Source organism: Zingiber officinale, chromosome 6B, assembly GCF_018446385.1.
Source record: "Zingiber officinale cultivar Zhangliang chromosome 6B, Zo_v1.1, whole genome shotgun sequence".
NCBI lineage: Eukaryota > Viridiplantae > Streptophyta > Magnoliopsida > Zingiberales > Zingiberaceae > Zingiber > Zingiber officinale.
The window spans coordinates 21,457,469-21,485,250 of record NC_055996.1 but is presented as its reverse complement, the minus strand read 5'-3'; the positions used below and the strand labels follow the sequence as shown (position 1 = coordinate 21,485,250).

At 36.3% G+C, this 27,782-nt stretch overlaps 4 protein-coding genes across 8 annotated transcripts; 1 reads left to right on the top strand and 3 right to left on the bottom strand.

Annotated features, from left to right (window-relative positions):
* The first annotated feature begins 5,173 nt into the window (after nucleotides 1-5,173).
* Nucleotides 5,174-12,915, top strand: LOC121992217 (zinc finger CCCH domain-containing protein 45-like). The gene is made up of 7 exons (XM_042546428.1): nucleotides 5,174-5,602; nucleotides 6,289-6,732; nucleotides 7,851-8,013; nucleotides 8,176-8,286; nucleotides 9,222-9,290; nucleotides 10,791-10,877; nucleotides 11,788-12,915. The coding sequence occupies exons 1-7, from the start codon at nucleotides 5,211-5,213 to the stop codon at nucleotides 12,625-12,627; spliced, it is 2,106 nt and encodes a 701-aa protein (XP_042402362.1). The 5' UTR covers nucleotides 5,174-5,210; the 3' UTR covers nucleotides 12,628-12,915.
* A 462-nt stretch (nucleotides 12,916-13,377) lies between these two features.
* LOC121992218 (pentatricopeptide repeat-containing protein At4g21065-like) lies at nucleotides 13,378-15,740 on the bottom strand. Its single transcript, XM_042546429.1, has one exon. The coding sequence runs from the start codon at nucleotides 15,480-15,482 to the stop codon at nucleotides 13,602-13,604; it is 1,881 nt and encodes a 626-aa protein (XP_042402363.1). The 5' UTR covers nucleotides 15,483-15,740; the 3' UTR covers nucleotides 13,378-13,601.
* Nucleotides 15,741-16,931: 1,191 nt separating this feature from the next.
* On the bottom strand, nucleotides 16,932-20,214 carry LOC121992221 (vesicle-associated membrane protein 727-like). 4 transcript variants are annotated; one of them, XM_042546435.1, is made up of 7 exons: nucleotides 20,065-20,214; nucleotides 19,921-19,987; nucleotides 19,383-19,622; nucleotides 19,113-19,308; nucleotides 18,797-18,917; nucleotides 17,379-17,441; nucleotides 16,932-17,282 (listed from the first exon to the last, which is right to left on the bottom strand). In XM_042546435.1, the coding sequence occupies exons 3-7, from the start codon at nucleotides 19,570-19,572 to the stop codon at nucleotides 17,139-17,141; spliced, it is 714 nt and encodes a 237-aa protein (XP_042402369.1). In that variant the 5' UTR covers nucleotides 19,573-19,622; nucleotides 19,921-19,987; nucleotides 20,065-20,214; the 3' UTR covers nucleotides 16,932-17,138. The 4 variants fall into 4 exon arrangements, with proteins under 4 accessions (XP_042402369.1, XP_042402366.1, XP_042402367.1 ...); XM_042546432.1 differs by having other exon boundaries at nucleotides 19,921-19,993; nucleotides 20,065-20,189; XM_042546433.1 differs by lacking the exon at nucleotides 19,921-19,987 and having other exon boundaries at nucleotides 20,065-20,212.
* A 1,884-nt stretch (nucleotides 20,215-22,098) lies between these two features.
* On the bottom strand, nucleotides 22,099-27,182 carry LOC121992219 (WD repeat-containing protein ATCSA-1-like). Of its 2 annotated transcripts, none has more exons than XM_042546430.1 (8): nucleotides 25,481-27,182; nucleotides 25,247-25,406; nucleotides 24,339-24,514; nucleotides 23,284-23,530; nucleotides 22,976-23,130; nucleotides 22,802-22,891; nucleotides 22,640-22,711; nucleotides 22,099-22,462 (listed from the first exon to the last, which is right to left on the bottom strand). In XM_042546430.1, the coding sequence occupies exons 1-8, from the start codon at nucleotides 25,487-25,489 to the stop codon at nucleotides 22,403-22,405; spliced, it is 969 nt and encodes a 322-aa protein (XP_042402364.1). In that variant the 5' UTR covers nucleotides 25,490-27,182; the 3' UTR covers nucleotides 22,099-22,402. The 2 variants fall into 2 exon arrangements, with proteins under 2 accessions (XP_042402364.1, XP_042402365.1); XM_042546431.1 differs by having other exon boundaries at nucleotides 25,247-25,402; nucleotides 25,481-25,612.
* Nucleotides 27,183-27,782: the final 600 nt, after the last annotated feature.

The following is a 27,782-nucleotide window of genomic DNA, read 5'->3' as shown; positions in this document are numbered from 1 at the left end:
TAATCAAAAAGGGGGAGATTGTTGGTGCGGGAAGCATCCGACGATCGAACCCAAGTTTTGATAATGGCAAAGGGTTCAAAGTTAAGTCTTGTTGTTATCTAACATGTTGAATGAGTGTTTCAGGAAAGTCCTAACTGCGGTTAGGCAGGTTAAAACCCTAGGGGGTGGTAACCCTAGGTCCTAGGGGGCGGTAACCCTAGGTGGAGAAAAGTCCTAGCTGCGGTTAGGCAAAGGGAAAACCCTAGGGGCGGTAACCCTATGTCATAGGGGGTGGTAACCCTATGCGGAAAGTCTTGGCAGGTCGATGGCTTCAGGCAAAAGTCCTAGGGGGTGGTAACCCTAGGTGGAAAGTCCTGGTGTCGCGAACCAGGTGAAAGACTGGACTAGCCGGGAAGCGGATGTCCAGCAGAAAGTCCGGAAGCGTCGAGTGCTGAGCAAAAGTCCAGTTGATCTGGAGGATCGCACTGGCAATAGGTAAATCTCCTGAGTGGAGTAGGTGAGGACGCGTTCCCCGTAGAGGGAACAGTAGGCGTCGGGTCGACCTAGGGTTTCCGGTTGGAAACCCGAAGTCAGGCTCGGATAGTCCGGAGACTATCATTATCACTTCTATTATGCTTTCTGTGCTAACTTTATGCTGCAGGGTATATTTGGGATTAATGTATCTTGCAGGGACCAAAGTGCAAAGATTAACCTCGGATGAACAGTGTTCGAGGTGCCTCCATGGAGCTTGGAGGTGCCTTGGGTGCAAAAGCTGACCTGGCCGTGAAGCAGGGCTGAAGGCGCCTCGGTTGGCTACGGAGGCACCTTGGAAGGCGCCTTGAAGACCCATGAAGGTGCCTTCAAGGTGATAAGCGCAGAATGGTCAGCGCTCATCTGCACGGTGGACTCGGAGCTATGGAGGCGCCTTCGGAGGATTTCAAGGCGCCTTGGATGCCCTTTATAAGGGGTCTTCGAGCAGCAGTGAAGATCAACAATTGACAAGCTTTCCTTCTGTTGAGTGCTGCTCAAGAAACGACTCTAAAGTGCCGTTGTAGTCGCCGATGACCCGAAGCTTCAGTTATTATTTTGTTGTCGGTATTATTTCAATTCCAGTTGTACTTATTTCCTTGTACTTATTCACGATATCTTAGTTGTTGCCCACGGAAAGCGATCAAGGATCGCGGGCCTTCGAGTAGGAGTCGATCTAGGCTCCGAACGAAGTAAACGACTGTGTCTCTGTGTTTGTGTTTATTTACATTTCCGCTACGTATTTTACTCTGATAGTTTTCCGATAATCGAACGAAATAGCCGCGAGCGCTATTCACCCCCCCCCCCCTCTAGCGCTTCTCGATCCAACACCATTTATATATTTTATGGTATTAATAGATGCATCAATAAAATGGTCACAAGTGTGTTTATTATCAACTCGTAATCAAGCATTTACAAGGTTGCTTGCACAAATTATTCGATTATGAGCTCATTTTCTGAATTATCTGATTAAAGCCATTCGTCTCGATAGTGCTAAAGAATTTACTTCTCATGCTTTTAATGACTATTGCATGTCTATTGGAATAAATATTGAACACCCTGTAGCACATGCTCACACACAAAATGGTCTCGCAGAGTCATTGATTAAATGTCTTCAATTAATTGTGAGACCTTTGTTAATGAAGACAAAACTCCCAATTTATGTTTAGGGACATGCTATTCTACATGCAACAACACTAATTCACATCATACCTACAAATTATCATGAGATCTCCCCTTACAATTAGTTCATGGTCAAAATCCAAATATTTCCCATCATAGAATTTTTTGATGTATGATATACATGCTTATTACTCCACCACAACGCGCTAAGATGAGTCTTCAAAAGAGATTGGGAATTTATGTTGGATATGAATCTTCATTTATTATTAAATATTTAGAACCATTGACAGGAGATTTATTTACGACACATTTTGCCGATTGTCAATTTAATGAAATGATATTTTCAACATTAAAAGTGGAAAATAAGCAGTTGGAAAAGGAAATTATATGGCGTGAGTTATCATTATCTCATTTTAATCCTCGAACAAAGCAAAGTGAACTGGAAGTTCAGAAGATTATTCATTTACAAAACTTAGCCAATCAAGTGCCAGATGCATTTACTGACCCAAAGAAAGTGACAAAATTATGTATTCCAACTGCTAATGCTCCAATCAGAATCGATATCCCAAAGGACAACCTAAGATTGCTCATGAGCCTAAACTACAAGTGAAACATGGTAGACCTAGTGATTCTAAAGAAAACATCCTTGAAAAAGAAAAGAAATAGAGATTCAAAACGAAGAAGTATTAACTCCGGAGAATTTACCAATCATTAATAATATAATTCCATAAGAACCTCATGTACCTAATAATCAAGAGATATCAATAAATTATAGTATGACTGGAAAAAGATGGAACCGAGATGAAATCGACATCGATGATATTTTTGCATATCATATTGCATGCAATATTATAAAGATGATGAGAATCTTGAATCAAAGTTTGTTAATGAATGCAGACAAAAAATGATTGGCCTGAATGGAAAGATGTGATTGATGGAGAACTGAAATCACTCGTAAAATATAAAGTCTTTGGACCTGCTGTCCCTACACCTGAGGGTGTAAAACTGATTGGATATAAATGAGTGTTTGTGCGTAAATGGAATAATAAAAATGAGATTGTCAAATATAAGACACGACTAGTTGCTCAGGGTTTCTTTCAAAGATTAGGAATTGATTATGAGGAGACATATTCTCTTGTGGTGGATGAAATGTTAATTTGTTATGTTTGACAATTCATGAAAGATTGGAAATGTGATTAATTGATGTCATTACAACATATTTGTATAGCTCATTTGATAATGACATATACATGAAACTCCTTGAAAAATTCAAACTGCCAGAAACATATGATTCATGTCACCGAGAATTATACTCGATTAAGTTTTGTAGATCTCTATATGGATTGAAACAATCTATATGGTATAAACATCTTAGTGATTATTTGTTGAAAAAGAGATATCTAAATGATCTCATATGTTTATGTGTATTTATTAAGAGATCTGAATCCAAATTTGTTATAATCGCAGTATATGTCGATGACCTAAACATTAGTGGTACTATTGATGAACTTTTTGAAATGACAAATTACCTAAAGAAAGAGTTTGAGATGAAAGATCTCGGAAAAACAAAATTCTATCTTAATTTATAGATTGAGCACCTTGAAGATAGACTATTTGTCCATCAAACTACTTATACATAAAAGATGATACAGACATTTTATATGGATAAGGCACATCCATTGAGTAGTCCAATGGTCGTAAGGTCTCTTAATATAAATAAGTATCCATTTCAACCTTAAATGAATGACGAAGAACTTATTGATCCTGAATTACCATATCTTAGTGTTATTGGAGCACTAATGTATCTTGTCAGTCATATAAGACCCGATATAACATTTGTTGTAAATTTATTAGCAAGATATAGTTCTTCTCCAACAAACAGACATTGGAATGACATTAAACATATATTTCGATATCTTCAAGGTATGATAGATATGAGATTATATTATCACCGTACGCCTAAAGCGGAGTTAATTAGGTATGCTGATACTGGTTATTTATCTTACCCTCATAATGGTAGATCTCAAATAGGTATGTATTTAAATGTGCTGCCACAACCATATCTTGGAGATTTATGAAATAAATGATTACTGCTACATCTTCTAATCATTTTGAGATCATAACAATTCACGAGGTGAGACAAGAATGTGTATGGTTGAGATCTGTCATACATCACATTCAAAAGGCATTTAGTTTACCTTTAAATAAAAATGTCCCAACAGCATTATATGAGGATAATGCTGCATGCATTGCTCAACTAAAGGGGGGCTACATTAAAGGCGATCAAACGAAATACATTAATAAAAAATTTTTTTACACATGATCTTCAAAAAAGAGGTGATATTAATGTTCAACAAATCTGATCATCAGATAATTTAACCGATTTATTTACAAATGCTTGGCCTACTTTAACATTTGAAAGAATGTTACATAATATTGGAATGTGAAAATTGAAAGATCTTAAGGATATGTGAGTGGGAGGGGGGGGGGGGAGTAATTATACTATATTCGGGGAGTAATTATACTATACTCTTTTTTTCTTATTATGATTTTTTTTCACTGGATTTTCCTAGTAAGCCTTTTAATGAGATAATATTATAAATAGCATTAAGGGGGAGTGTTAAGAATATAAGTAGGTGCCATTATGATTAAAGACCTATCACCTTACCTTGATTAACGATAGAGACTTTTAGTTTTTTATCTCCCCTTTTAATGTTAAGAGATCTATCACTTTATCTTCTCTTTATTAATGTAATGCTTATATTCTTAGTCCTAGGATATGTACAAATTTATTGAAATATATTTGATTAGAAATCAAATAAATATCTTCCCTTCCTTCTCTCTTCCTCTCTTGTTGTTATGCTCTTAGTTTTATAATAATATATGATACATTATAGTTTAATTAAGTTGGAGTAATATTATTACTATCATAATTACTTATAATTTAGTCCATATTGTAGTAGCTATGCCTATAATTACATAGCCATTATAAGTTATTTAAAACTGCTACAGTCTTGATTAATTTAAGTACAATTATTTTTATTAAATTTAAATAATTTTCATAAAATTGATAAAAAAAAATAATATAATAATTCACTACATATAATTTTGAATTGAATTAAAAAGGAAAATTTAAGTCAACTGCTATTTTTTTTTGATAAAAATATATATAATATTATTTTAATATTAATAAAAATTATACATTTTTTATGATAAAAAAATATAATTTTATTAGAGTAAAAAAGTGATATCTATAAATACATAAATTATAAATATATTTTACACTAGTAAAGTGGGATTTGAAAAAAAAAAATATACATATCCTTTTATTGATAATATGAATAAGGGGCATTTTAAAAAAAAATGTTTACACATAAATAAATTGTATGGCGCGATCGTTAAATATTTTCGCCTGCCTATAAAAGTTTATCACGCGGCCGTAGAGCAATTACCGATAAGGTATACAAGTGGGTGTCGAATATTGGCGCGCATTATTTGTTTTCTCGTCGTCTCGACAATGGAGGTTTAAAACCTAACCCTAGCTTCAAGATACGCCACCAGAACCCTACTCGAGGAGCTCGATGGACGATACCGATGGAGCCCTCAGCTTCGACTTTGAGGGCGGTCTTGACTCTGCCGCTCCTGCCTCCGTCGCTCCGGCGGCGGCCGCTGGACATCTGACGACACCAGATCCTACCGCCGCCGCTGCAAACGCGGGAGTCGCTCCGCCTATCGGACCGGCCGATCAGATCGGTGGCGCAGCTGGAAATGGGCACGGGAGGCGGAGCTTCCGGCAGACTGTCTGCCGGCACTGGCTCCGTGGCTTGTGTATGAAGGGAGAGGCGTGTGGATTCCTGCACCAGTACGACAAGGAGCGGATGCCGGTATGCCGCTTCTTCCGCCTTTACGGGGAGTGTCGCGAGCAGGACTGCGTTTACAAGCACACGAATGAAGACATCAAGGAGTGTAATATGTAGGTATCAATAACACCAAACTGTTTACTTTGATCTTGTCGGCAGTATTTTGGCTTCTGCCAAATTGGTTTGCTGATAACTTCTGAGGCTTTCTTGTTGTTCGTCTGATACTTTGATTTGGAGTTCCTATTGTTTATTGTTAAGAGACTCTTGTCCCTTGCAAATCTTTGGTATTTCGAAGACTTCATTTCTTTGGGCCCTGTAACATAGTTTATTACAGCACCTGGATTCTTGTTTTCAAGTACAAATTCTTCTTTTCTCTATATTGTTTTCATTAGTTCTCTTGAGTATCCATATGGAAGTTAAATCTACTTTAGAAATGAAAAAAATGGGAATATCTTTTTGCAATTTTTGTTTCAGGGAAGACAGTAGAATGAACTATACAAGAGGGAAAAGAAAAAGGGTAATAAGAGAAAGTACTTTTTTCACAATATTCATGTTTCCGCTTTATTTACGCAGATTTGTTTGTTTATGAAAGAAAATAAAATTTCCACTAATTATTATTGATGTTTTGGATGATAAAATTTCATTTATGTTTGTCGATTATGCATTCTACCATGGACACAAAACATCTTAGTGAGATGAGCAATGTTTCTCTGCTGCCTTCCAATTTATTTAGACTGGGATCAACTAGTTCTATTGATGATTTAACTTAAACTTTTACATTTTCATTTTTATTTTGTAGGTATAAACTTGGTTTCTGCCCCAATGGACCTGATTGTCGATACCGACATTTAAAGATGCCTGGTCCACCGCCTCCCATTGAAGAGGTCTTCCAGAAGATACAACATCTGAGTTCTTTTGGTTATGGATCTTCTTCAAACAGATTTTATCAGCACAGGAGCAACAATTATAACCAACAGCCAGATAAGAATCACTTGTCATCTGCTAGTGGGTTAGCTAATGCAACGGTTAAACTGATTCCACTGGAATCGTCAGATGCAAAGGCACCGGAATCCCTGGTACAACAGCCTCAGCAGCAACAGGAACAGCAGCAGCAGCAGCAACAGCAGCAGCCACCACCTCCGCCCCCAGCAGCAGCAACAGAGAATCAAGCCCCGGGTACTTCGAATGGCTTGTCAAATCAACCTATTAGAACTGCATCTCTACTCCCTCAGGGACAATCTAGGTGTGTCTGGAGTTTCTAGATTTGTCTGCGTTGTGAAAATTTGTAGTATATAACAGTGATATGTTTTTCAAATGTTCTGAGGAAGTTGTATTTCGTATTAAGAGGCTTACAGTATTAACATCACTTTGGACTTATATACTTTGTCAACTTATATTTTTACTTAATATTGTCATTGAGAATTGTTCATTGGAATTTCTCATATATACTTTGTTAGTATGTTGATTATAGCTTACTGTTTATTATTCCTGCTCGCTTTGCTGACCGTATAACAAGCAATATTATGAGGAAAGCAGAATTAATCTACGAATGTGGTGTATTGGTGTGCAATGCACTTCAATCATCTTTACGAAGTGTAGAAGTAGACAAGAGTTCATATTTATTGATCTTCATAATATGTTTTAGTGATTTTATGTCTTTTTCGGTTTGCATTGTCAGTGATAGATCTGAATATTTACTTGGTTATTTGTACCTCTTTAAAGAATTTTGTGAGTTGTTTTATCATTTTAAGTTGGCTTTGTGGTGCACCAAAGTAGCTGCTATCTGTGGAACTTCATTTCTTTCCATCTTATTTAAACATTTATATTTAGTCATGTTTAAGATGAAAAACTAGATGCTCACGAATGAAGTACATATAAAATGGTTGAGTTGAGTTGGCATCTTGCTTTACCCAAAACAATTGAGTCATGATATTGTATTATAAGGATTGGAACCAGATTATTCACGATTTTATGGAATTAATTAGACCGGTTCTTCAACATTTTTTGTTTTTGACTAGATGAAATTTGGACACAGTCCCTCCGTGATGTGCAGCAACCTAGAACTTGTTTTTTTAAAAAAACTTTATTGTCATGTTGATTCCTAGGTTTAGTTAAATGTGACAAAGACCAAATTGGTTTTATGACATAATAAACTCTGTAAACATCTTTTTGTTTTCAGAGTTAAGGTTATCAAGTGGATGCACTTCTCTGCTTTCTTTTCATTTCTATTTTTCTTTTGTTGTTAAAATGCCTTCCATATAGATCTCATCTTCTATTTTGCATTGTTCATACATTGTTATGCCTGGGATGAATTTTACTAGCACAAAAATGGTATACTGATTATTTGTTATTTAAAACTAGGTATTTTATTGTCAAAAGTTGCAATCGAGAGAATCTGGAAATATCTGTTCAGCAGGGTGTTTGGGCAACTCAAAGAAGTAATGAGGCTAAACTTAATGAGGCATTTGAATCTACAGAAAATGTTATTTTGATATTTTCAATCAATAAAACTCGCCATTTTCAGGTATTGCAGTTCGCCATTTTGAAATTTACTTTCCATCCATCATGTACACCTTTAACTTGTGTCATTAAATGTAAATGGACACCTAGTCAATTTCTTACCATGCTTTGCATTATTCAATAGGTTCTGGCTGAAACATAGAATGTGTGTCAATGATTTTCTTAGGGATGTGCTAAGATGACTTCTAGGATTGGTGGTTATATTGGTGGAGGGAATTGGAAATATTCTCATGGAACTGCACATTATGGCCGAAACTTTTCACTTAAATGGCTAAAGGTATGAATGATTTGAGATCATTTGGTACTATAGCTTTCTTTTCTTGCTCATTCCTCTGGTGTTATTTCTTCTCACTCTTTTGTCAATTAATGTTTCTTTTCCCTATTGACTTTGCTAAATTTCCTCCCATTCTGTCAAATACAAACTCAAGTGTGTTTCCACCTGTTAACAATTTTTGTACTGGGATATTCTTGTTTGTTTGTTATCTGTGAAAAAGATGTTGGATGTGATAATTGTATCTGTACATAAGCAAGTGTTCTTGGTTTTGTGACAGTCATTTAGACAATCAGCATACAAATTGCCCAATTTATAAATTAAGCACTATGTATGCAGAAAGTAGGTCCCAATGTGGGTAATAACTAATCCTTTTTAAAGGATTTGATACATAAGAGGAAACTAAGTGGGTAATCAGAGTATTATGGAAGCTCGACTAGATTGAAAGTCTAAGTGCCTGAGCACCACAAACAATCTGAAAGCCAAACCCACATCTTATCCACCGAAACTGATTCAGCATCATGGTTTATGGTATTTACTTTAACCAATTTTAACAGTGATCTACCTTTAACTGCCAAGTATCTTACTGAAGATCTGACAGAATATTTGTTGCATACTCATGCCAGCACAACAGCAACAAACAGGTCTCCAGTTTATTGTAATTAATCTTATTGCATCCTTTTTTTATCATATAATGAGCATCGTTGACTTGGGTAATGTAGTTGATTTAGTGCCGAATATTAGAGTTGCTATACATTCCCAAGTCACTTTGTATCTGTTTCTAAAATTTTTAAAATTGCAGAAAATGATGCTTTATATATATATATATATATATATATATATATATATATTACTAATCTTATCTATCCAATTAATTATTTGTTATGCCCTTTGTTTTATACCAAGTTAATGTGCCCTCAAAAGTCCATTTCATGTTGCAGCTATGTGAATTGTCCTTCAATAAAACTCATCATCTCAGGAATCCATATAATGACAACCTCCCGGTGAAGGTATGACAATTTCCTCTAGTAATTTCTGGGGTCTCAATTCCTCTGTACGCATGTCAGATTCCCAATGCTTTGATACTGATACTTATGTTGGACATTGACACTCTTGGTGATCATGTATGAATATTAATAGAAATAGTTGTGGTGCCATAAGTTGAAATGGACCTGAATCACCTGATGTTGATGCATTTAAACCTTAGTGTCGCTTTCAGGTTAGACCCATGTTAATCTATATCATACAAATATCAATATTAAGATGTGAATGACTTCATTGCCTACGATTCAGGTTATCATATATCCATTATCAATGTTGCCAAAATTTGCAAGTTATGGTTTTTATTTGGAAGGGAATGTTATCACTATGGGCAGCAAAATGGTATCCATTGTTTCCTTCATGCTTATCTGAAGGGCTTATTCCTCTCGGAATATCTATCTGCTCTCGCTTTTCATCTTTTTAGCTAGATGTTACTTTCCTGTAGCTGCTCTTCTATGTTGAATGCATTTGTTTATATTTTGAAAGTTGATAGGTAATCCAAATTTTTAAAAGGAATTTTAAGTTGGCGATTAACTCACTGCGTATTGCATATGCTTTATGCAAGGGGATATGTTGTTAGTATTTTGAAAAATATTTTAAAAGAATTATATTAACAAAATGATTAGAAGAAATCTATATATATATATCATTCCATCAGCTTCAAAATTCCAAATAGAAAAATTTTATGTCAAGGATAATGTATAACAAATAGTATAACAATATAAAATAGTTCATATTTATAAGTAAAATTTTATAGTATGACAATATAACATTATATGTAAAATGTTCATCACTTGCAAAACATTAGCACTTAGAAGTTATGTGCTACCGCATTAAAAGCTTAATTTAGGGTTTCATCAAATAAAAGAAGCTGGAACTGCCTATTTTTAGGGTCTCCAGTTTCTCTTTAATTTCTTAATCATCAAATAAACCTAACAATTTTTTTTTTTCACCATGTAGATCGCTTGCCTAGGCTGCCTCTGTGCTGCCTCGAACTGCCTAAAGGGACAGCATATTGAATATGTGATGCAGTCCCTTTCTAAAACACAACATTTGTGAATTTTCCTTAGTTGCTATTTGTAATCTATTCTTAATGAAACTTAAGGTGTTAGTTTCCGATAATGAGACAAATGGATGTGTTATCTTAAACAAATAACACATCCAGGGTTTGTAGTCCAATTTTTGGAGTGGAGTATGCTACTACGTTCTTCATTAACTAAATGCCAAGAACTAGAAGCACATAGTATATAAAATTCCACATTTTTTGAGATGACACTAAAATTAAGAGTAATGTTTATACTTAATAGTGGGAAATGATCTATTTATCCTTAGCTCAAATAGGATGAACATTGCGTCTTCTCATTCTTGTACTGTTAAAGAGGCATTTTATGGTTTTGAATAATTTATCTTAAACAAATGTATGTTACTAAAATTAAAATTAAAACTTTTGACTTCTCACATGATTGCAGATTAGTCGGGACTGCCAAGAGCTGGAACCTTTTATTGGAGACCAGTTGGCCTCGCTGCTTTATCTGGAGCCTGATAGTGAACTGATGGTGCGCTGTTATTCTTTTCAGCAAATTTTCCACTCTAAATCATTATTGCTGTAGATTCACATTCAGCGTAGGCCTAGTTTGATTTACACATATCATGCTTTTTCATAAATTCAAGTTAATCTTCTGTCTCATCATCAATCTTCTGTGACCTGATAGTTGGCCATCATCACTAAAAACCCTAAGCTCTGTTTTCAATTCTATTGGATGAGAAGAAGTTGCTAACTTCTTGTTTTCATACATTCAATTCTGCTTTCAATTCTAGAATAATCCTATGAACCATTCTACTTTGAATTTGACAAGAGAAGAAGTTGCTAAGTAACTTCATAGTTTTTGAGGATGCTTCAAGTTTCAGTTCATAATCTTGACTTTGGAATTATACAAATTCTGAGAATTGCATATTAAAGGTGATTGTTGTGTAAATCAAAGCTAATTTTAAAAAAAACATCACATGGATATCATTAAGAAGATTTGCAGAAGTTAAAAATAGCATGTATGATACTGTGAATTTGAATCTCTCAAGCTGGTTTGCTATACTCTAGCCATTGCAATCAAAATCATTAAGCCACACGCTGATTTTCTATGCCCATATTTTTCTTAACGACTTTAAACCTGAATAAGCTTATGCTTCCAGAATTTTCTTCCTGACTTCATATAGGATTAACAATAGCAATTTGGCATACACAGTATAGCATTTTAACACCTAGTCTATTTTGTAATCTTATATATTCTTGTCTATATGGCTGTTTTTCAACCGTTCCATTTGAATTTTTCCTAACCTAGCAAATAGCTCATGTTGCATTGGCATCATTTTTAACATGTGGGTTATTCCTATTTGAGGATGGAAAATCAATTGTCTGGTTAGTTTTTCTTTGCAAGTTTGTGATTTAATGTTGGATGGTGAATTGTCCAGGCAATGCTGGCGGCTGCAGAGTCCAAGCGGGAAGAGGAAAAGGCCAAGGGAGTTGGCATCGAGGAGGCAAGAGAAAATCCTGACATCGTCCTCTTCGAGGACAATGAGGAGGAGGAAGAGGACGAAAGTGAGGAAGAAGATGATAACAGCAACCAAGCTACACAAGGGAGAGGAAGAGGAAGAGGGATGATGTGGCAGCCACAGATTCCATTTGTACGCGGAGGAAGGCCTATGCTTGGCGTACGAGGTTTCCCTCCAATGATGATGGGGGCTGATGGATTTGGTTTCGGTGATGGCTTCTCTACACCAGACATGTATGGTCCTCGTATTTTCCCACCATTCGGAGGCCCTCGGTTTGCTGGTGATTTTTCAGGAGGCATGGTCTTCCCTGGCAGACCCCTGCAGCCAGGGGCAGTTTTCCCAATGGGCAACCTAGGAATGATGATGGGTCCTGGTCGACCACCATTTATGGGCGGCATGCCAATGGGTGGGATTGGTCGAGCTAATCGTCCTGTGGGAGTTCCACCTTTTCTACATCCTCCTTTGTCGAATAACCGAGCTGCAAAGAGGGACCACAGGAGACCAGCCAATGATAGATATGAGAGTGGATCTGATCAGGGCAACAGGGGCCAGGAGATGGTTGGAACTCCCAGTGGAGTAGATGATGATGCAGGGTATTGGCAAGGTGGCGATAAGGCTTCTGATGACAAATACACTGCAGGGAGAAGTTTCCAAAATGATGAGAGCGAGAGCGAGGATGAGATGGCACCAAGGCGATCTAGACATACCGATGGCAAGAGAAAGCATGGCGGATCCGAGGGGGAAGCTGCATTAAACTAGTTCATTACATCAGCATCCACTCAAACAGCAATGAGTTCCCAAGATATTGCTCGAGAGATTTCAGAGAACAAAGCGATAATTTCTCCCTTTTGTTGCGTTTTGTAATATTTGTACTACAAATTCGGAGTTGGTTTATGAGAATGTTCTTGTGAAATAGTACTTACTAATCACAAGCCCCTCTAGGCGATTCAAGCCATTTGTTTCTCCACATTTAACTCTGTATAGGAGGATTGTTGAAATTTTTAGCTTGTATAAGCATTTGAATCATTGAAGCTTATGGTACTGCAACTAGTGGTCGTCTACTTTAAATTAGGGACGCAACCCAACCTTTTTATGAATGCAAAGTTGGGTGCAACTATCCTTTTTCATTTATTTTATATATATATATATATTTTCTTTTTGGCATTTGATTAATGGCATATAACAACAAATTAACTTTCTGATCTTTATTCTGGCCATTACAGAATAACTGGCAAAGTTGTTGAATATGCAAAGTTGGGTTTATTCTGGCCATTACAGGATTGTTCGCATATCATTTGCAATCTTGGCATTGGATCAACCTTCTCCTGCCGGACTCCATGATCATGGATTCACAAGAATAAGAAAGTGAAGAAGAAATCAATCACTAGTCAGTACAAAAACCCACAATAGAACTTCATCTGCTTCTCTAGCTGTGTCAATGTACAGTTGGCCATAATGACACAGCTTTTTGCTTGAACACTGGAAGAAGTTTGTTTATGATCTTCATTTATTTGTTTTATATAAAAATGCATGTTTATATCTGAAGTCATTATAACTTCATCATCATAAACTTAATTGGTCGAATTGAATAGGTTACACGATCATTCTAAACATGAGATTGATATATTAATATAACATTTTTTTACCTTTTTTCAAATATTAGACATCAGACAAGATCTAGTTGATGCACCTCCCTCTGAGTAAAGTTACAAACAGAGCAGAGATTTAGTTGATCACCAGTAGTCTCCACAAGAACAAGATCCTTCTCTGAAGTGGTGAAACCTGTTTGCATCTCGAACTATGATCTCCCTCTGAGTGACTGCCGATGCCAGCTTCGTAAAGTTATGACAATCTCCACAGACTCTGAGGTTCTTAGATATCCTTAGCGTTGTGCCACCCGGTGTAGCAATGATACCATATGCAATGGCCAATTTCTCACTGTGGGTGGACAAGATTCCTGCTTTAAGTTCCTCGTCTATGTCATGAAGCACAAAGTTTGTATCAGGAACATAGCCAGCCAACTCCAACTTCTCAATCAACACTTTCAGTGTCTTGTATATCTCCTTTGATAGTGGATTGGATTTGTCCCCCACTCTGAAGCGATGCGTCTTCTTGTCGATCTCAATCAGTGTCCAACCAGGGGTCTTCCTCAGACCCTTGTTGGCCATCAACTCCCTAACCTTGGCCACATCATCCCACCTCCCGGCATTGGCATATATATTCGAGAGCAAAACGTAATAGCTCGGAATCCTTGGATTCAACTCGAGAAGACTTTTTGCAGCCCTTTCTGCAAAATGTGTAGTACCATGGATCCTACAAGCTCCCAGTAATGCACCCCAAAAGCCTTCATCTTTTTCGACAGTCATCTTCTCTGACAGCTCGAGTGCCTCTTTCAGCTTTCCTGCTCGGCCAAGTAGATCTACCACGCACGTATAGTGCTTCACATCAGGATAGATAAAGTATTCCTTCTCCATCGAATGGAAAAGCCGCAGACCCTCATCGACTAAACCTGCATGGCTACAAGCTGACAAGATGGAAACACATGTAATCCGATTTGGCTGAATTCCACTCTGCAACATCAGGGGAAACAACTCAAGCGCTTCTCTGCCACGACCGTGAATTCCATACGCAGAGATCATCGTGCTCCAGGTAATGACATTCTTGTCTCTCATACCGTCAAAGATCTCTCTGGCAGCATCCACACTGCCACACTTTGCATACATGTCTATCATTGCGGTTCCTAATATTAGATCCACCGAAAACTTGTGGTTCGATATGTAATCATGAATCATCTTGGCATTGTGCATCACCCCTAGCTTTGCACAAGCAAAGACCACAGTTACTGTTGTGATCTTATCCGGCGCAACGCCTTCTTCCATCATCCGATCAAACAATATCAGGGATTCCTCAGGATTACCGCAGTCAGCATAACCAGATATCATGACTGTCCAGGATACCATGTCTCTCTTAACCATTTTATCGAACACTTTTCGTGCGTTCTCAACGTCGCCGCATCTAGCGTACATATCGACCAGAGCCGCCGAGACGAAGAGATCGGAATGAAGGCCGGCCTTGAAAACCAGGTTGTGGACCTCGACGCCGAGTCGGAGAGACATCGTATCCCGGCACGCCCTTAAAACGAAAGGCAGAGTGAAGTTATCGATTCTGGAGCCGGAGCGGACGAAATCCCGAAATGTACCGAAGCAGCTAGCGTAATCTCCTACCTTAGCGAAGGCTCCGATGACGACACTCCAAGACACGTTGTCTCGCTCCCCCATCCGGAGGAAGAGCGCGTAGGCTTCGGCAAGCGCAAAGTGCTGGGCGTAGATGTAGATGTGCTTGTTGGCGACGCCGAGGTTGCGCATCATGCCGGTGGTGGTGGCGATAGCGTGGACCCTTCTGATGTCGTCCACATATCGGCATCGGACGAGGGCGGAGACGAAGGATCTCGGGTCGAGGGCGGTGGGGGTAGGGGTGGGAGAGGAGAAGTGGGAAGCGAAAAAGGAGTCAACGGCGGCGCCGCAGGAGGAGAAGGAAGAAGAAAGGAGGCACCTTTCTTCGGCTTGACGGCAGGCGAGGAAGGAGAAGGTAGTAGAGCATCTGAAATGGAGCATGGAAGAAGAAGAAGCAGAAGAAGCAAAGGCTTTTTGCGGCGCTTGCGGTCAAATATATGATGGCGTCACCGGTCGAACGTGCTCTCTCTAGAGGTCCTCGTGAGGAGGATGAGAAGTATCCGAAACATAATCCAAACGTTGGAGAGATCCGACACTCAAATTAGAGAGTGCTTAAGTATTATGCGAGAAGAGGAGGAAGAAGAATCCGGTGGAGTCCTCAGGAGAGTTCCCAATCCTTTGCTCTTACATTATATTAGAGGGAGACTCTCCTGCGTCCTTTTCATCACCCTCATCATGATAATAGATGAATATGTTTGCTCCTAGTACTTCCGTCAATCCGTCTCAGGATCAACACGAAGGAGGTAAATCACGGATGACTACTAACATTTGGAATAGTGACTAACATATAAGGAAGACATTTATCGTCCTCTTCATCATCCTCGTGTGTGAGTGAATAGTGAGTGAGGGAATCAGATTAGATAGCAACGTGTTTGAAGGAGAACGTCTAGAAAATCAGATTTGACGGCCCAAGCGATATGTTCTGAAATATTCATAGAGAAACTGTCTCATTGAGGAAGTGATTACACTACCTCCTTATTCATGTGTCCCCCATGTAGGATATAAGCTCAATCTGAATACAGATAAAGAAATGAAATTGATGTTGAGTGACTTTGAAAATAAATAAAGTCAAATCGAGACAGGGATGATATCAACGACTAAAGCCAAAACATGGATTATATCGAAATATGAGATTGAGATATAGAGGATATCAACGATTGAGATCGAGACATGAATAATATCAGGATCTGAGATAGAATCTTCAGGATAAGTATATTTAACTGGTTCAATTAGATCCGAATCTCATTTGGACTGCATGTCTGACTCATCTTAATTTTGATTAACAACTCAACATGACTTTTAATTATATAAATAAGGTGGGAACGATAGAATTCAACCGCTTCAAAAACTTTAAAAAACATATTTAAAAACTAAATATTGTAATAAATCTTATTTTTAAAAGTCTGATGTGATTTTTTAGCAAATGTCCATATCAACGGTTTAATTCAGTCCTTTGACACACAAGTTGTCAATTGACGTCATGGCATCCAACAAACATCCATTCTTATAGGGGATCATTGTCAATTGAATCGCCTCTGATACAGATGAAGGAATCCAGCTCATAGAACCCAAACCACTATCTCTTGCATCACTAACAATACCTTAGATAAACTGATCCCGTAATTTATCTTCCTTTACATGACCTGAGGACATATTGTAAGGGATACTTGGGATGAACGTAATCACCTTTTACTATAACTAACAATACCTTAGATCTATCGGAAGAAACCCCTCTATGAAGCAACATACTCAGGTATGATCACTTGTGGGGCATCAAAAGCAACAACACATCTAAAATTTAAAGATAGCATTTGCCAAACAAAAACAAGAAACAAAGAAGCAACTGGTGTCATTGTTTGTTTAGAACAACGAGCAAAGAACAGAAAATTGGTAGTCCAGTGGCAAGAACTCACCTGCTATTTTAGAATGAACACAAGATTCATAACCAGGAAGATGACAAAAAGATCAAGGACCGAAGGACTATGCAAATGGCAGTGAACAAATTCTTCAAATCTGCAAACTAAACAAGTTGCAGAATTAACATTTAAACCCTCCACATGCCATCAACCACAACACGAGAATGATTGCAAGGATGACACCAGCCACCATCAGTTTAAATCTGAGGTTCTGAAGCCACATCTTTCGCCGGAGTTGCCTGCCTTGTCTCTGGAAACTATCTGCCTGAGGAAGCAATATTACAAAAAGGATGTCAATCTTTCTCTTTCTTTTTCTTTTTATTTCTCAAGTGTGCAACATATCAACTGCAAAAGGCAGTACCTGAAGCTGTAAGTTTTCAGTCTTGTCTACAAGAAATTCAATCTTTTCACCTCGATCCAGAACCTGCTCAGAATCAAGCTTCACTCAGCTTACAATTGTAACATATTTTATGAATGTGTAACTTGAAGCAGAATGACAAACTAGAAACACTATACAAACTCAGCAAGGCTTGGTAACCACTAGTCAAGCAAAGTTCCTCAACTGTTATAAAAGAAACACGTACTAGCATAATTAAATCCATCAATAGCTTACAAACTATCTGCTCTACTAAATCCAAAACAATTTTCCATTCGCTGCCAAACAGATTAGCCAGTGTTCATAAATTTGATCTTAACATAATGTTTCTATTTGTGATTCTTAAACTTAAAGTATATATATATATGGCTTGTTAAGTCCATTTTTTTAGTGTGTGTGCGTGTTTTGCTCATCGGACATCTTGTCCCGAGTTTTCTTAGGTGCAAAAAAAGTGCTCTGTCAGTAATTTAAATAATATCTGTTACCTTAATCTATCTGTTGTTTGACATTCTATATGTATATCTCCGATAGGCAGTTGCAATTTAATGTTTCCTCAATGATTCATCAAGAACTATAGGAAGAGTAAAATAGAAGGTAATCCTCTAATCTTTTTCCTGATAAGAATGACAAATACTCCTTTACATAATTTAAATGGTTAGTATCCTACTGATTTTGCTGATGGTGAGATTGATGCCTTGTAGTAATAATGTTATATGATATAATGTGGGCATAGTTACACCATTAAAGAGATTTTGATTTATGTGATTGCATTTATAAATTGGTACAGTTTTCTATTAGGTAATCTTAAGTATTAAATATGTGTAAATTATGTGACTGAAATTCTTTTAGATTGATTTACTTATTAATGGGTGATTTTGTGTGTTCCATTAATATGATATTAAGTGTTATTTGACATACTTGTACATGCATATAAATCATGTACTTCATATTTAGGTGCACACCTGGACGTAGGCTCTTCAACCTCTCAGCGCTTAATCACGCCTTGTGCCTTTAAAACCACTGCTCCCAACTATGCAATCCAATAATATCCACTATCTAGCTTGTTCATATTCATATAATTCTCATGTGTGTTCAATATTCTCCCAGATATGATGAGTACAATAATTCAAACTACATGTCATAATCATGCGATCGAAAAAATCAAGATATTTGTTTGCACAACATGGATTTGTGCAGACAGTTGAATTACTGTATAATAACGCACCTGAAAGAACAGAAAATGATTATGCAACAAATGTTGGCATCAGTCACATCATATGGTAATGCTCAAATACTCAGCATTAAATCCATAAAACCACCACATTTTAAAGCAGTAAACTTATGTTTACAGAGTGCTATTACAACTTGCTAAGTTGTTAGTAACGGGGCCAGCAACAGCATACCTTTTCTATATTGTCCATCATTATTCCTTTAACCTCAGTTATATGAGCTTTCAGCTTTGAAAGTTTGCTCATTTCCTCTGGATGATTTATGCAATACTCCATATGCTCCTTCAGCCTTGGACTGTAAAAAGCAGTCACATGTTAAAGTATAACCAAACAACTACAACTAAACTAACAAACTGTAAAATCCCACTATTTCTAGTTGCAAATGTTTTTAACTGAAAATTCCAATCAACCCTGTGAAGATCATCTCATGTTATACCAAGGGCAAAGAAATTGATAAACTGGAAGCTTAAGTGCAACAATGTGTACATACCCAAATTCCCTATCAAGACTGTAAGCAGTGCTAAATCTGTCCCCAAACAAATCAGCATCTTCCTCATCAATGAGTGGATGGGAGTTGTTACCACTGATACTTTGTCCATAGCGGTGCATGAAATCATCCTTGACACGTTCTAGAAACACAAATGGAACACTTCTTCCAGCTGCTTCATCAGCTACCACGAGGAACACTACACAAAAGAAAAGCAGGTATATGAAAAAAAATATCCAACATGGTACAGAAGTAAAATTTCAGTTACTGTACCAAATTCTTTGTCAACCAGGAAGTTGAATGTGCGGCAATCAGATGAGAAGGTGAATTTCTTATTATTTTGAGGCAAATTCTGTAAGCATTGGACAGCAATAGTGCTGAAATTCCCCGAAAAGGGAGTGTATTCAGCAAGCACAACACTCCCTTTAGCCACAAAACTATAAATTAATGGCGGCTGACTCATGTTTCTTGAAAAATTATCCAATTAATCGGCAAAAAAATCTATCTTCGCACCTGTAGATGAGAAACAAAAGACAAGATCTCAACTTTCACAAGTAATAAAACCAACAATTAGGGAGCAGCAATTGTGAATTCTCAAGAACTCGCGACATACAGATCTGCGCACTGTCAATGGAAATCAACTGAAGATGGCAACATCACAGCAGAAATAGGAACGAAGAAAATACATTAATAATAATAATTTTGCTAAAATCGCCCAAAACAGTCTTCCAGGACAAAAATTCCAAGGAAGTACAAGTCAAACAGCCCATGGATCCAGAAAAGGAACATAAACTAGAAAATAGATCAGAACCGTGATCTGATAAGGATCTCAAACTGCGATCCAGAGGGGGGCCAATATCATCGACGCAATAGTTTCCCTGTCACTAACAGGATCAAAATCAAGAGACATCGAATGCAATCAGACAGAATAGGGAGGAGAAAGAAGTGATCGAACCTCGTGAACCCTAATTTACGAGCCTCGGCGATTGGATCCTTTCGCGCAGTCTCCGTTAAAAACAGCCGTCGAACTCGGACTGCCGTAGCAAGCAACCGGTCATCTTTTACATAGCGGATACCGGCTATAACACCTGCCCGGTGTCACACCGTTTTCAGATATATACCGTCTCGTTATCATATGAAACGTTATATTCATGTCATAATCGGTTCGAGCGGTTTGGTGAAACGGGCAGGTACGATTTTCTTAGTGTAAGTTGATTTGCAAACTAAAAATAAAAACTTATGGTAAGATGATGGCTTTCTTACCATCATGCTCTCTTTTAAAACTTTTAAAATATTCAACTTTAATAAATACCCCATCCAATCAGTCTCACAGTTATTTATAGAGAGTTAAATTAAGAAATTGAACATCAACATATGATAAAGTATTTCTTTGACTTCATCCAACATTAATACATTTAAGATGGTTAAAAAATTGATGATAAATTTCAAAAAGTATCCTAAATTTTTTATTATAAATTTATCATCCACTCATACGATAATCATTTCGAATGACTTCCACGATATCACCATGTGATAAATCTGAGATTGATTCCTAATTGATATAAAGTATTTTATAATTATCTCATCTTTATATGCACTGTTGTTGTTTGATAAAACCCTCATAATTTATCCTCTTTTAAAAAATATGGGCACCAAAATGAGAGTTTCACCTTTTGCTAATCATTTAGAATGGATTTTTTATTTAAACTAATTTTACCAATTTAACTAAATTGAATCGTACGCGGACTCCGGGTACCCCATATAATTGGCCTTTATTTTTAAAGAGGTAAATCAGAAAATTGAACAGATTATGATTATTAAAAAGTTGATGATAAATTTGAAAAAGTTTTAAAATTTTTATTATAAATTTATCTGTCATTTGTGCGTTAATCATTTAGAATGGACCCCCTACGAGTTAGCAAAAATGATTCATATAGTGATACCACCATATATAAACCTGGGATTGATTCCTAACGGGTGTGGAATGATTCACGATTATCTCATTTTTGCATGTGCTATTGTTACTTGATAAAACCCCATAATTTAGCTCATTTTAAAAAATATGAGACGCCGAGAGTTTCACCTTTTGCTAATCATTTAGAATGAATATTTATTTTTCCCAAAATGAAATAATTAGTCATAGTCTTCTTAGAGATTTTAAAAAAATATATAATGATTAAATAATTAATTCAAACTAATTTTATCAATTTAACTAAATTGAATGATATACTGATCTTGAATATCCACAGTTATTTATAGAGTTAAATTAGAAAATTGAATAAATCATGTATTTCTATCTACTTAAATGAATTTTAATAGATTTAAGATTGTTAAAAAGTTTATGATAAATTTCAAAAAGTATTCTAAAATTTTTATTATAAATTTATCTTCCACCCATGAGTTTAATATTTAGAATGACCCCCACAAGCTAAGGCAAGTGGATTATATAGTGGTGTTATTATAGATAAACTTGGGTTCGATTCTTAACTGGTGCAAATGTTCCATGATTGTCTCGTTCCTATATGTGCTAGTGTTGCTTGGCATCCCCGGGGCTTCCCGATTTATCCTGATGACTGATGAGAAATTTTCATATGATCGAATCAATCACCTCAAAGATAGTCAATGAAACTAATTAAGATTATCATTAATGTTACTCGGCAAAACCTCATAAATTATCCCCTTTTAAAAACATATAGGTCACCAAAGCGAAAGTTTCACCTCTTTGCTAATCATTTAGAATGGATATTTTTTTCCCAAAGTGAAATAACTCGTTATAGTTTTGTTAGAGCATTTTTAAAAAAAAAAATGTAATGATTAAATTAATTAATTTAAATTAATTTTATCAATTAACTAAATTGAATTGTAATCTTTTAATTGAGAAATTAAAGAAATACAAAATTATTTAACTAATTTTATTAATAATTAATTTTTTTACTGATTTCCATCCAAACAATTCCATCATGCGGGCCAAGTTACTTGAATACTTTAATAAGCCGAGCAAGCCAAGCAGATCAAATTGATTCAACAAATCATTATCTATTGTTTACATAATTATTTTACTATTGAAAAGACAAGGTGTTGATTTATTCGTTCCTTACAGCATTTCCTACACTACTCAGCATTCCTTTTCATGAACCAAACATAATACAAGGTCTGTTACAACTATTACAAGCTAGTCCTGTTCACGTACACCCCATGTCAAAGGATAGAGAAGCATAGGGGAACATAAGCACGAGTGAACGAAAAGAGGAATAGGAACCCATGATTACAGAAAACTTCCATGAAATCTTTCTTTACTGGCTCCAATTATCTTCATCTGCTTTCAAATTTAGTCTCTTTCTTTCTTCTTCATCCTGTACAAATATAAGATAGTTCGTTTCAGGAGTATAATAAACAACAATGTTCCCTTTGGGGCTTTGGGGACCAGAGAATCATGACCACTTCTGACTTCATCTCAGAAGTATCAGACACTAAGAATGCATTGAATTAGTTTGAATGGAGAGACGAGTTGAGTTCGAGCTAAGAAATACCATGTCACTAAATGAAGAACTCGGAGGAGACCAAACAAGAATATGCCGATCGTTGCTCCCAGTGTACAGTTCCTGCTTGGAAAAATATTGTAGAAACGATCAGTATTTGAAACCAATAAAATGTTGCATAGTGAAAGTGACTAGATTTAAGAGCACTGTTACCTGATCCTGCATATTGAAGTAACAACAGTTAACCATATCGTAATGACCATAAAATGTTTGTAGGTTCAAGCCAGACAGCACGTCATACACCTATCAATATCACCAAGAAAATTATGGAAAAATTAGAAATCCTCTTCAAAGACCAAAGGTGCAAAATAGAAAATTTCAGCGCACCTTCACATTTGACATGGATGGAATAAATACAGCAGATGAATCCTGGCTGAGAGCTAGCTGAATTGCTTTATTTGTCTGTAGGCGCATTGCTTCAAAATTGACTGAGATGCTGCAGCCAGATTCAATATCCCACAGCCTTAACCGCGAGTCTGAACCTGCAGAATAAGTACTTGAGTTCCACTAAAAACATGACTGCATAAGCAGCACACAGACATTTGAAATGTACACACACACACAGGTTTGTGTTCTATACTTTCTGTCATCTGCTTCAGGTCATATATTGGAATATTGAGTTAATCAAAACTAACCAGAGCTAAGTAGATACAGGCCATCTCTGGTTGCTCTTAATCCAGTCACAGCACCGAAATGGGCTGTTGCACGACTGTAACTTGACGCCGTACCCGGATGGGATCTATGCATCGTATGTGAGGTTGTTAGATTTTGAAGTTTACATACAGCTTGTGATTGCTTCTTCCCATTACCAAGAGTAGCCTTCTTCTTGGATATAAGTTTATTTACAGAAGATGACCCAGCAGCAGCTGTTCTAGTAACAACCTGGCAAAGATCAAAAAGAACAATAGAGACATATATTTTATCAAGCTTAGTCATGGATTTCCAGAACAAAACATAAAATACTACACTACTTGCTAGAAAGTTAATAAATTGTAGAAAAAGGATGAAAACTATGCAATATGCATCACACATATGTAGGAAATGCTGCCACAGTCCTACTATCCCTAAGCGTGATGCAAACTGCAATGGCATCTTTTGCATTTGCTATGAGCATGATTGTATGGAATTTACAAGATACATGAGGAACAGACACTAATTACAGGAGAAATTAATTCTAAGAATCAAGTGAACTTAGAAGAGGAAAACGTGAAAATTTGTAAGATTCCAATAATAGATTTGACAAACAACAAGACCAGAGTAGATACTGAAAGAGAAACGATTCAAACGGCAATTGCATAATCATGAATTGCAGATGACTTTCTTTAGGTTTTTCCCAAGACAATTGTTTACTTATATCATAAAATTTCTTAGCCTGTGGTGAATTTCCATATAAAACCTCATGTTTATAAGCAAACAAAAGACTTACTAGTAATAGACTAAAATTGCAAGGAAGCAAATAGGCCAAAAACGAGCTAGAACATCATTCACACCAGATTACAAATGTTAAATGGCCTTCCAAATGTAACTTATATGAAGTTATGGAACATGAAGCACAAAGTTCATTTTTCCATTGGCATCTGATCTTGTTGTCCAGATACCTTTTTTCAATTTATATTGAGAGGTCATAATGCATATAATAATGTGACAGAAAAAACCATAAGATTTGATAAGACTGTCGAGCAAAGCATACTTCTGTTGGTGTTCTTTCAGGAAATGGAGGTCGTCTCCCAAACTGAGACTGTGACTGATCTAAAATGCGGAAGCATCCTGCGCGTCTGATATCCCAAAAACGTATTGCACCATCACTGCCACCAGTCATCAATATCCACTCACTACTGGTAGACCATTCCACATTCATAATTCCACCTGACATTACAGACAAGACAAAATAAATAAGCCATTCACAAAAATGCAGAGAAGGAAGAAGGGGGTATATGGAACATCAACAATGTCAATTTACTAGAAACATGGCAAACCAAAGCGTCATACAAAACCAATGTGTTTGTCACATTTATCTTATGTGTATTGGGATACTTATTAGGGAAGGGTACATAGAAAATGTCAAGACCAGTACACAGGAAGGAATAAAGGGATACAGGGAGTGTTAACAATGGCAATGCACTAGCAACATGGCAAAACAAAGAGTCGTACAAAACCAATGTGATTGCCACATTTATCTTTTGTGTGTTGCAATACTTGTTAGAAATGGGGAATACAGAAAATGCCAAAAACATTATGTCACTGCAAAATGGAAAAAAAATATATAAATTACAGTTTGCAGGTAACAGGGAGTTCAATTGAGAGTGTGCAACACCGCAGGAGCTCATACCTTGGGATGACCTTCTGCTCTCCAGCTTTATGTTCAAGTTAATGATAAATAGAATTTCAACATACAATTCAAGATTTCAAGATTGAAACATTTTTGAGGAATGCATCAAAAAAGAAACACACAAAAAAAACGAAAAATTAATCTCATGAAAATCATCACAAGATGGTGGTCTTACAATGTATGAGAAGTTGCAAAAACTGAGAAATTCAAAGCATACAAAATGCATAAACGCATATTCAAAAAATAATCTTGTGGGTTAAATATCTTACCACGATGTCCAGACAATGTATGAGTGAACGCCCCAGAAGCAATGTCGCACAGCCGAACTTGAACATCTGCACTCCCGGCAGCAATAAGCATGTGTGCCTTAGCTACTGAAGACATTGCTGTACCATAAACCTTTCCAGGCATCTTAAAATCCATGACTACCTAACCAGCATTGGATGGGCAAGATTAACTAAATATGTATAAAAAGAGAAACTTGATCAATAATAAGAACATACCTGAGCCATATTTGTATCCCAAACTTTGACATAGTGGTCAAAAGAACCAGTGACGAACAGTCCAGTATCCACAGGATACCAAATGACAGTTGAAATAGCAAACTTATGCCCGTATCCATGTTGTTTGTCAACTACAAATAGACTTTTGTGTTTTGCAATCAATCCTTTCTCATACTCAGTAGCCTGTTGGATATCATATACGGCAGCTGATCCATCAGATGCTCCAGATAGCAGATATCGTCCCTCTGTCAAATCAACCTGACCATGTTGTACTTATATGACTAACACCACTGTCTTTAAAAATTCACTAGAAGAAATCAACTTAATTTTAAATTCATGACACGAGAAATTTAGATGTTGAAATTCTGCAGATGTAAAGCACACTAAAATGTCTTCTACAAAGATATGCCCACTGTGAAAGATTTAAAAATTTAAATATTAATACAACAGATTGTAAGTAGAAAAGTTAATGCCACACCAAAATTGAACGCTCTTAACTCAAATTTTGCTATAAATTTCATTAGGATTGGGGTTCTTTTAAAATATTCCAACAAAAAAAAAATACAAACAAACAAAGTTATTCAAACAAAAAAAAAAAACAATCCTATACCTAAAAGGATTTGATTAAACTTGGAATTAATCCCTATTCACTATGCAAGATAATTATCAATGGAAAACTACTTTAATCAACTTATTCACTTATAAAAGGACTAAACTTTTACAAATTCCAAATTTTGTAAAAATTAAATTCCTAATTAGCATTAGAAAGCCTCTTCACATAAAACCGAAGTGAACAGCAATAAACTTCAGCTATGAGCTATCTACTTCTTCATCTGCCAGAATATTAAAGGACAAATGACACTGGAACATCAAATGTTTAAGTGGTAAACTGCAAAATATGTCCACTAGGAAAAAAAAAAATATTAGGGCATGGAATTGGAAGTAGAGAAAGCTTCTTCATATGGCTACAAATTGTAAATTGTAAGTGGTCTGCTTGTCCTACCTCCCCTCTGCAAAAATGCCATCAAATTTTACGTGACCATATAGGATCATATTTCACAATCTATTACATTAATTCCAGATCCATATATGTCATGACTTATGTGATTAAAACAGGTCAAGTACACTGATTGTCTTGTTTCTTTTCCCATAATATTTCCTTTTATATTGAATTAGAATGGAACTGGTTTGATAATATAAGCAAAGGTATGAAAATGAATTTTTGAACTATCTGGACATGATTGCAGGCCATTTGTACTTCTAATTGTGGAAAACTTGGAAGCATAATTTGGAGATACAAACAGCCAAAACAGAAGTGTGTATTATAAGTAACTCCAGTTACTTCTTGAAGCACGGATCAAGAAGGTACAAGTGGAATGTGGATGGAAAGATACAGAATCGATCTATTAACATTGTTTTTACATAATAAGCAAGGCTATGCTTCAAAGTCAACTGTGACCAATAAATTGGGCGATGATCTGCCCGAAAATAAGGGATTGAAAATCTAGGCTACCTAATCAGTCCAAGCAGCTAAGTAGAGAGACAGCAAAGGATGTGATGGAGCAACCTTACCTTGCCATCAGCGTTTCTATTCGAGATCATATGGTTCTTGAGAACAAAAACTTGAAGTCGTGGTCATTAGACCAAATAGAACATTAAGGAATCAAATGAACAGAACCACCCTTGATTATCGGCAAGACAAATATAACATAAATTGACAAGGAACAAGAAGAAAAGAGAGAGAGAGAGAAGAGAGAGAAAGACGACGCCGTGGTGGGTGCTGATGATTTTTGATTCTTCCTGGACTATTTCTAGCGTTTTTTTTGCTTCAATAATTTCACTATAAATATATTTCTTATGCAAAACGAACATTCTTTTTGTAAAAATATATATATATTTATTATTCAATAGGGTAATCAGTGATAAATATTTTCTTTTTATTTTCTTCAAAAATATTCAAAATATAAATTTTATTTTAAAAAAACAAAAAAAATATATTTTTTATAATTTAAACAACAACTGAGTGAGATCATCTCGAACTTAATAGAAATATTAAAGGATATTTATCCTTGTGATTTTGATTTTTTAAAAAACATTCTCTTCGCTTACCTGACGATGAGTATTTATATACCATATTAAAAGTGAGGATTGAATTGATTTTGATAGACTTTTTTACTCTCTTGATTATGTCTCACATTGAATATACAATTATTCTCATTTGACCAAAACAAATTACAAAAATTGACCTAGCGTGGAAGTCAAGCCGCTAGACCCAATGTGGTTTAGCCCGCAAGTTAAATGA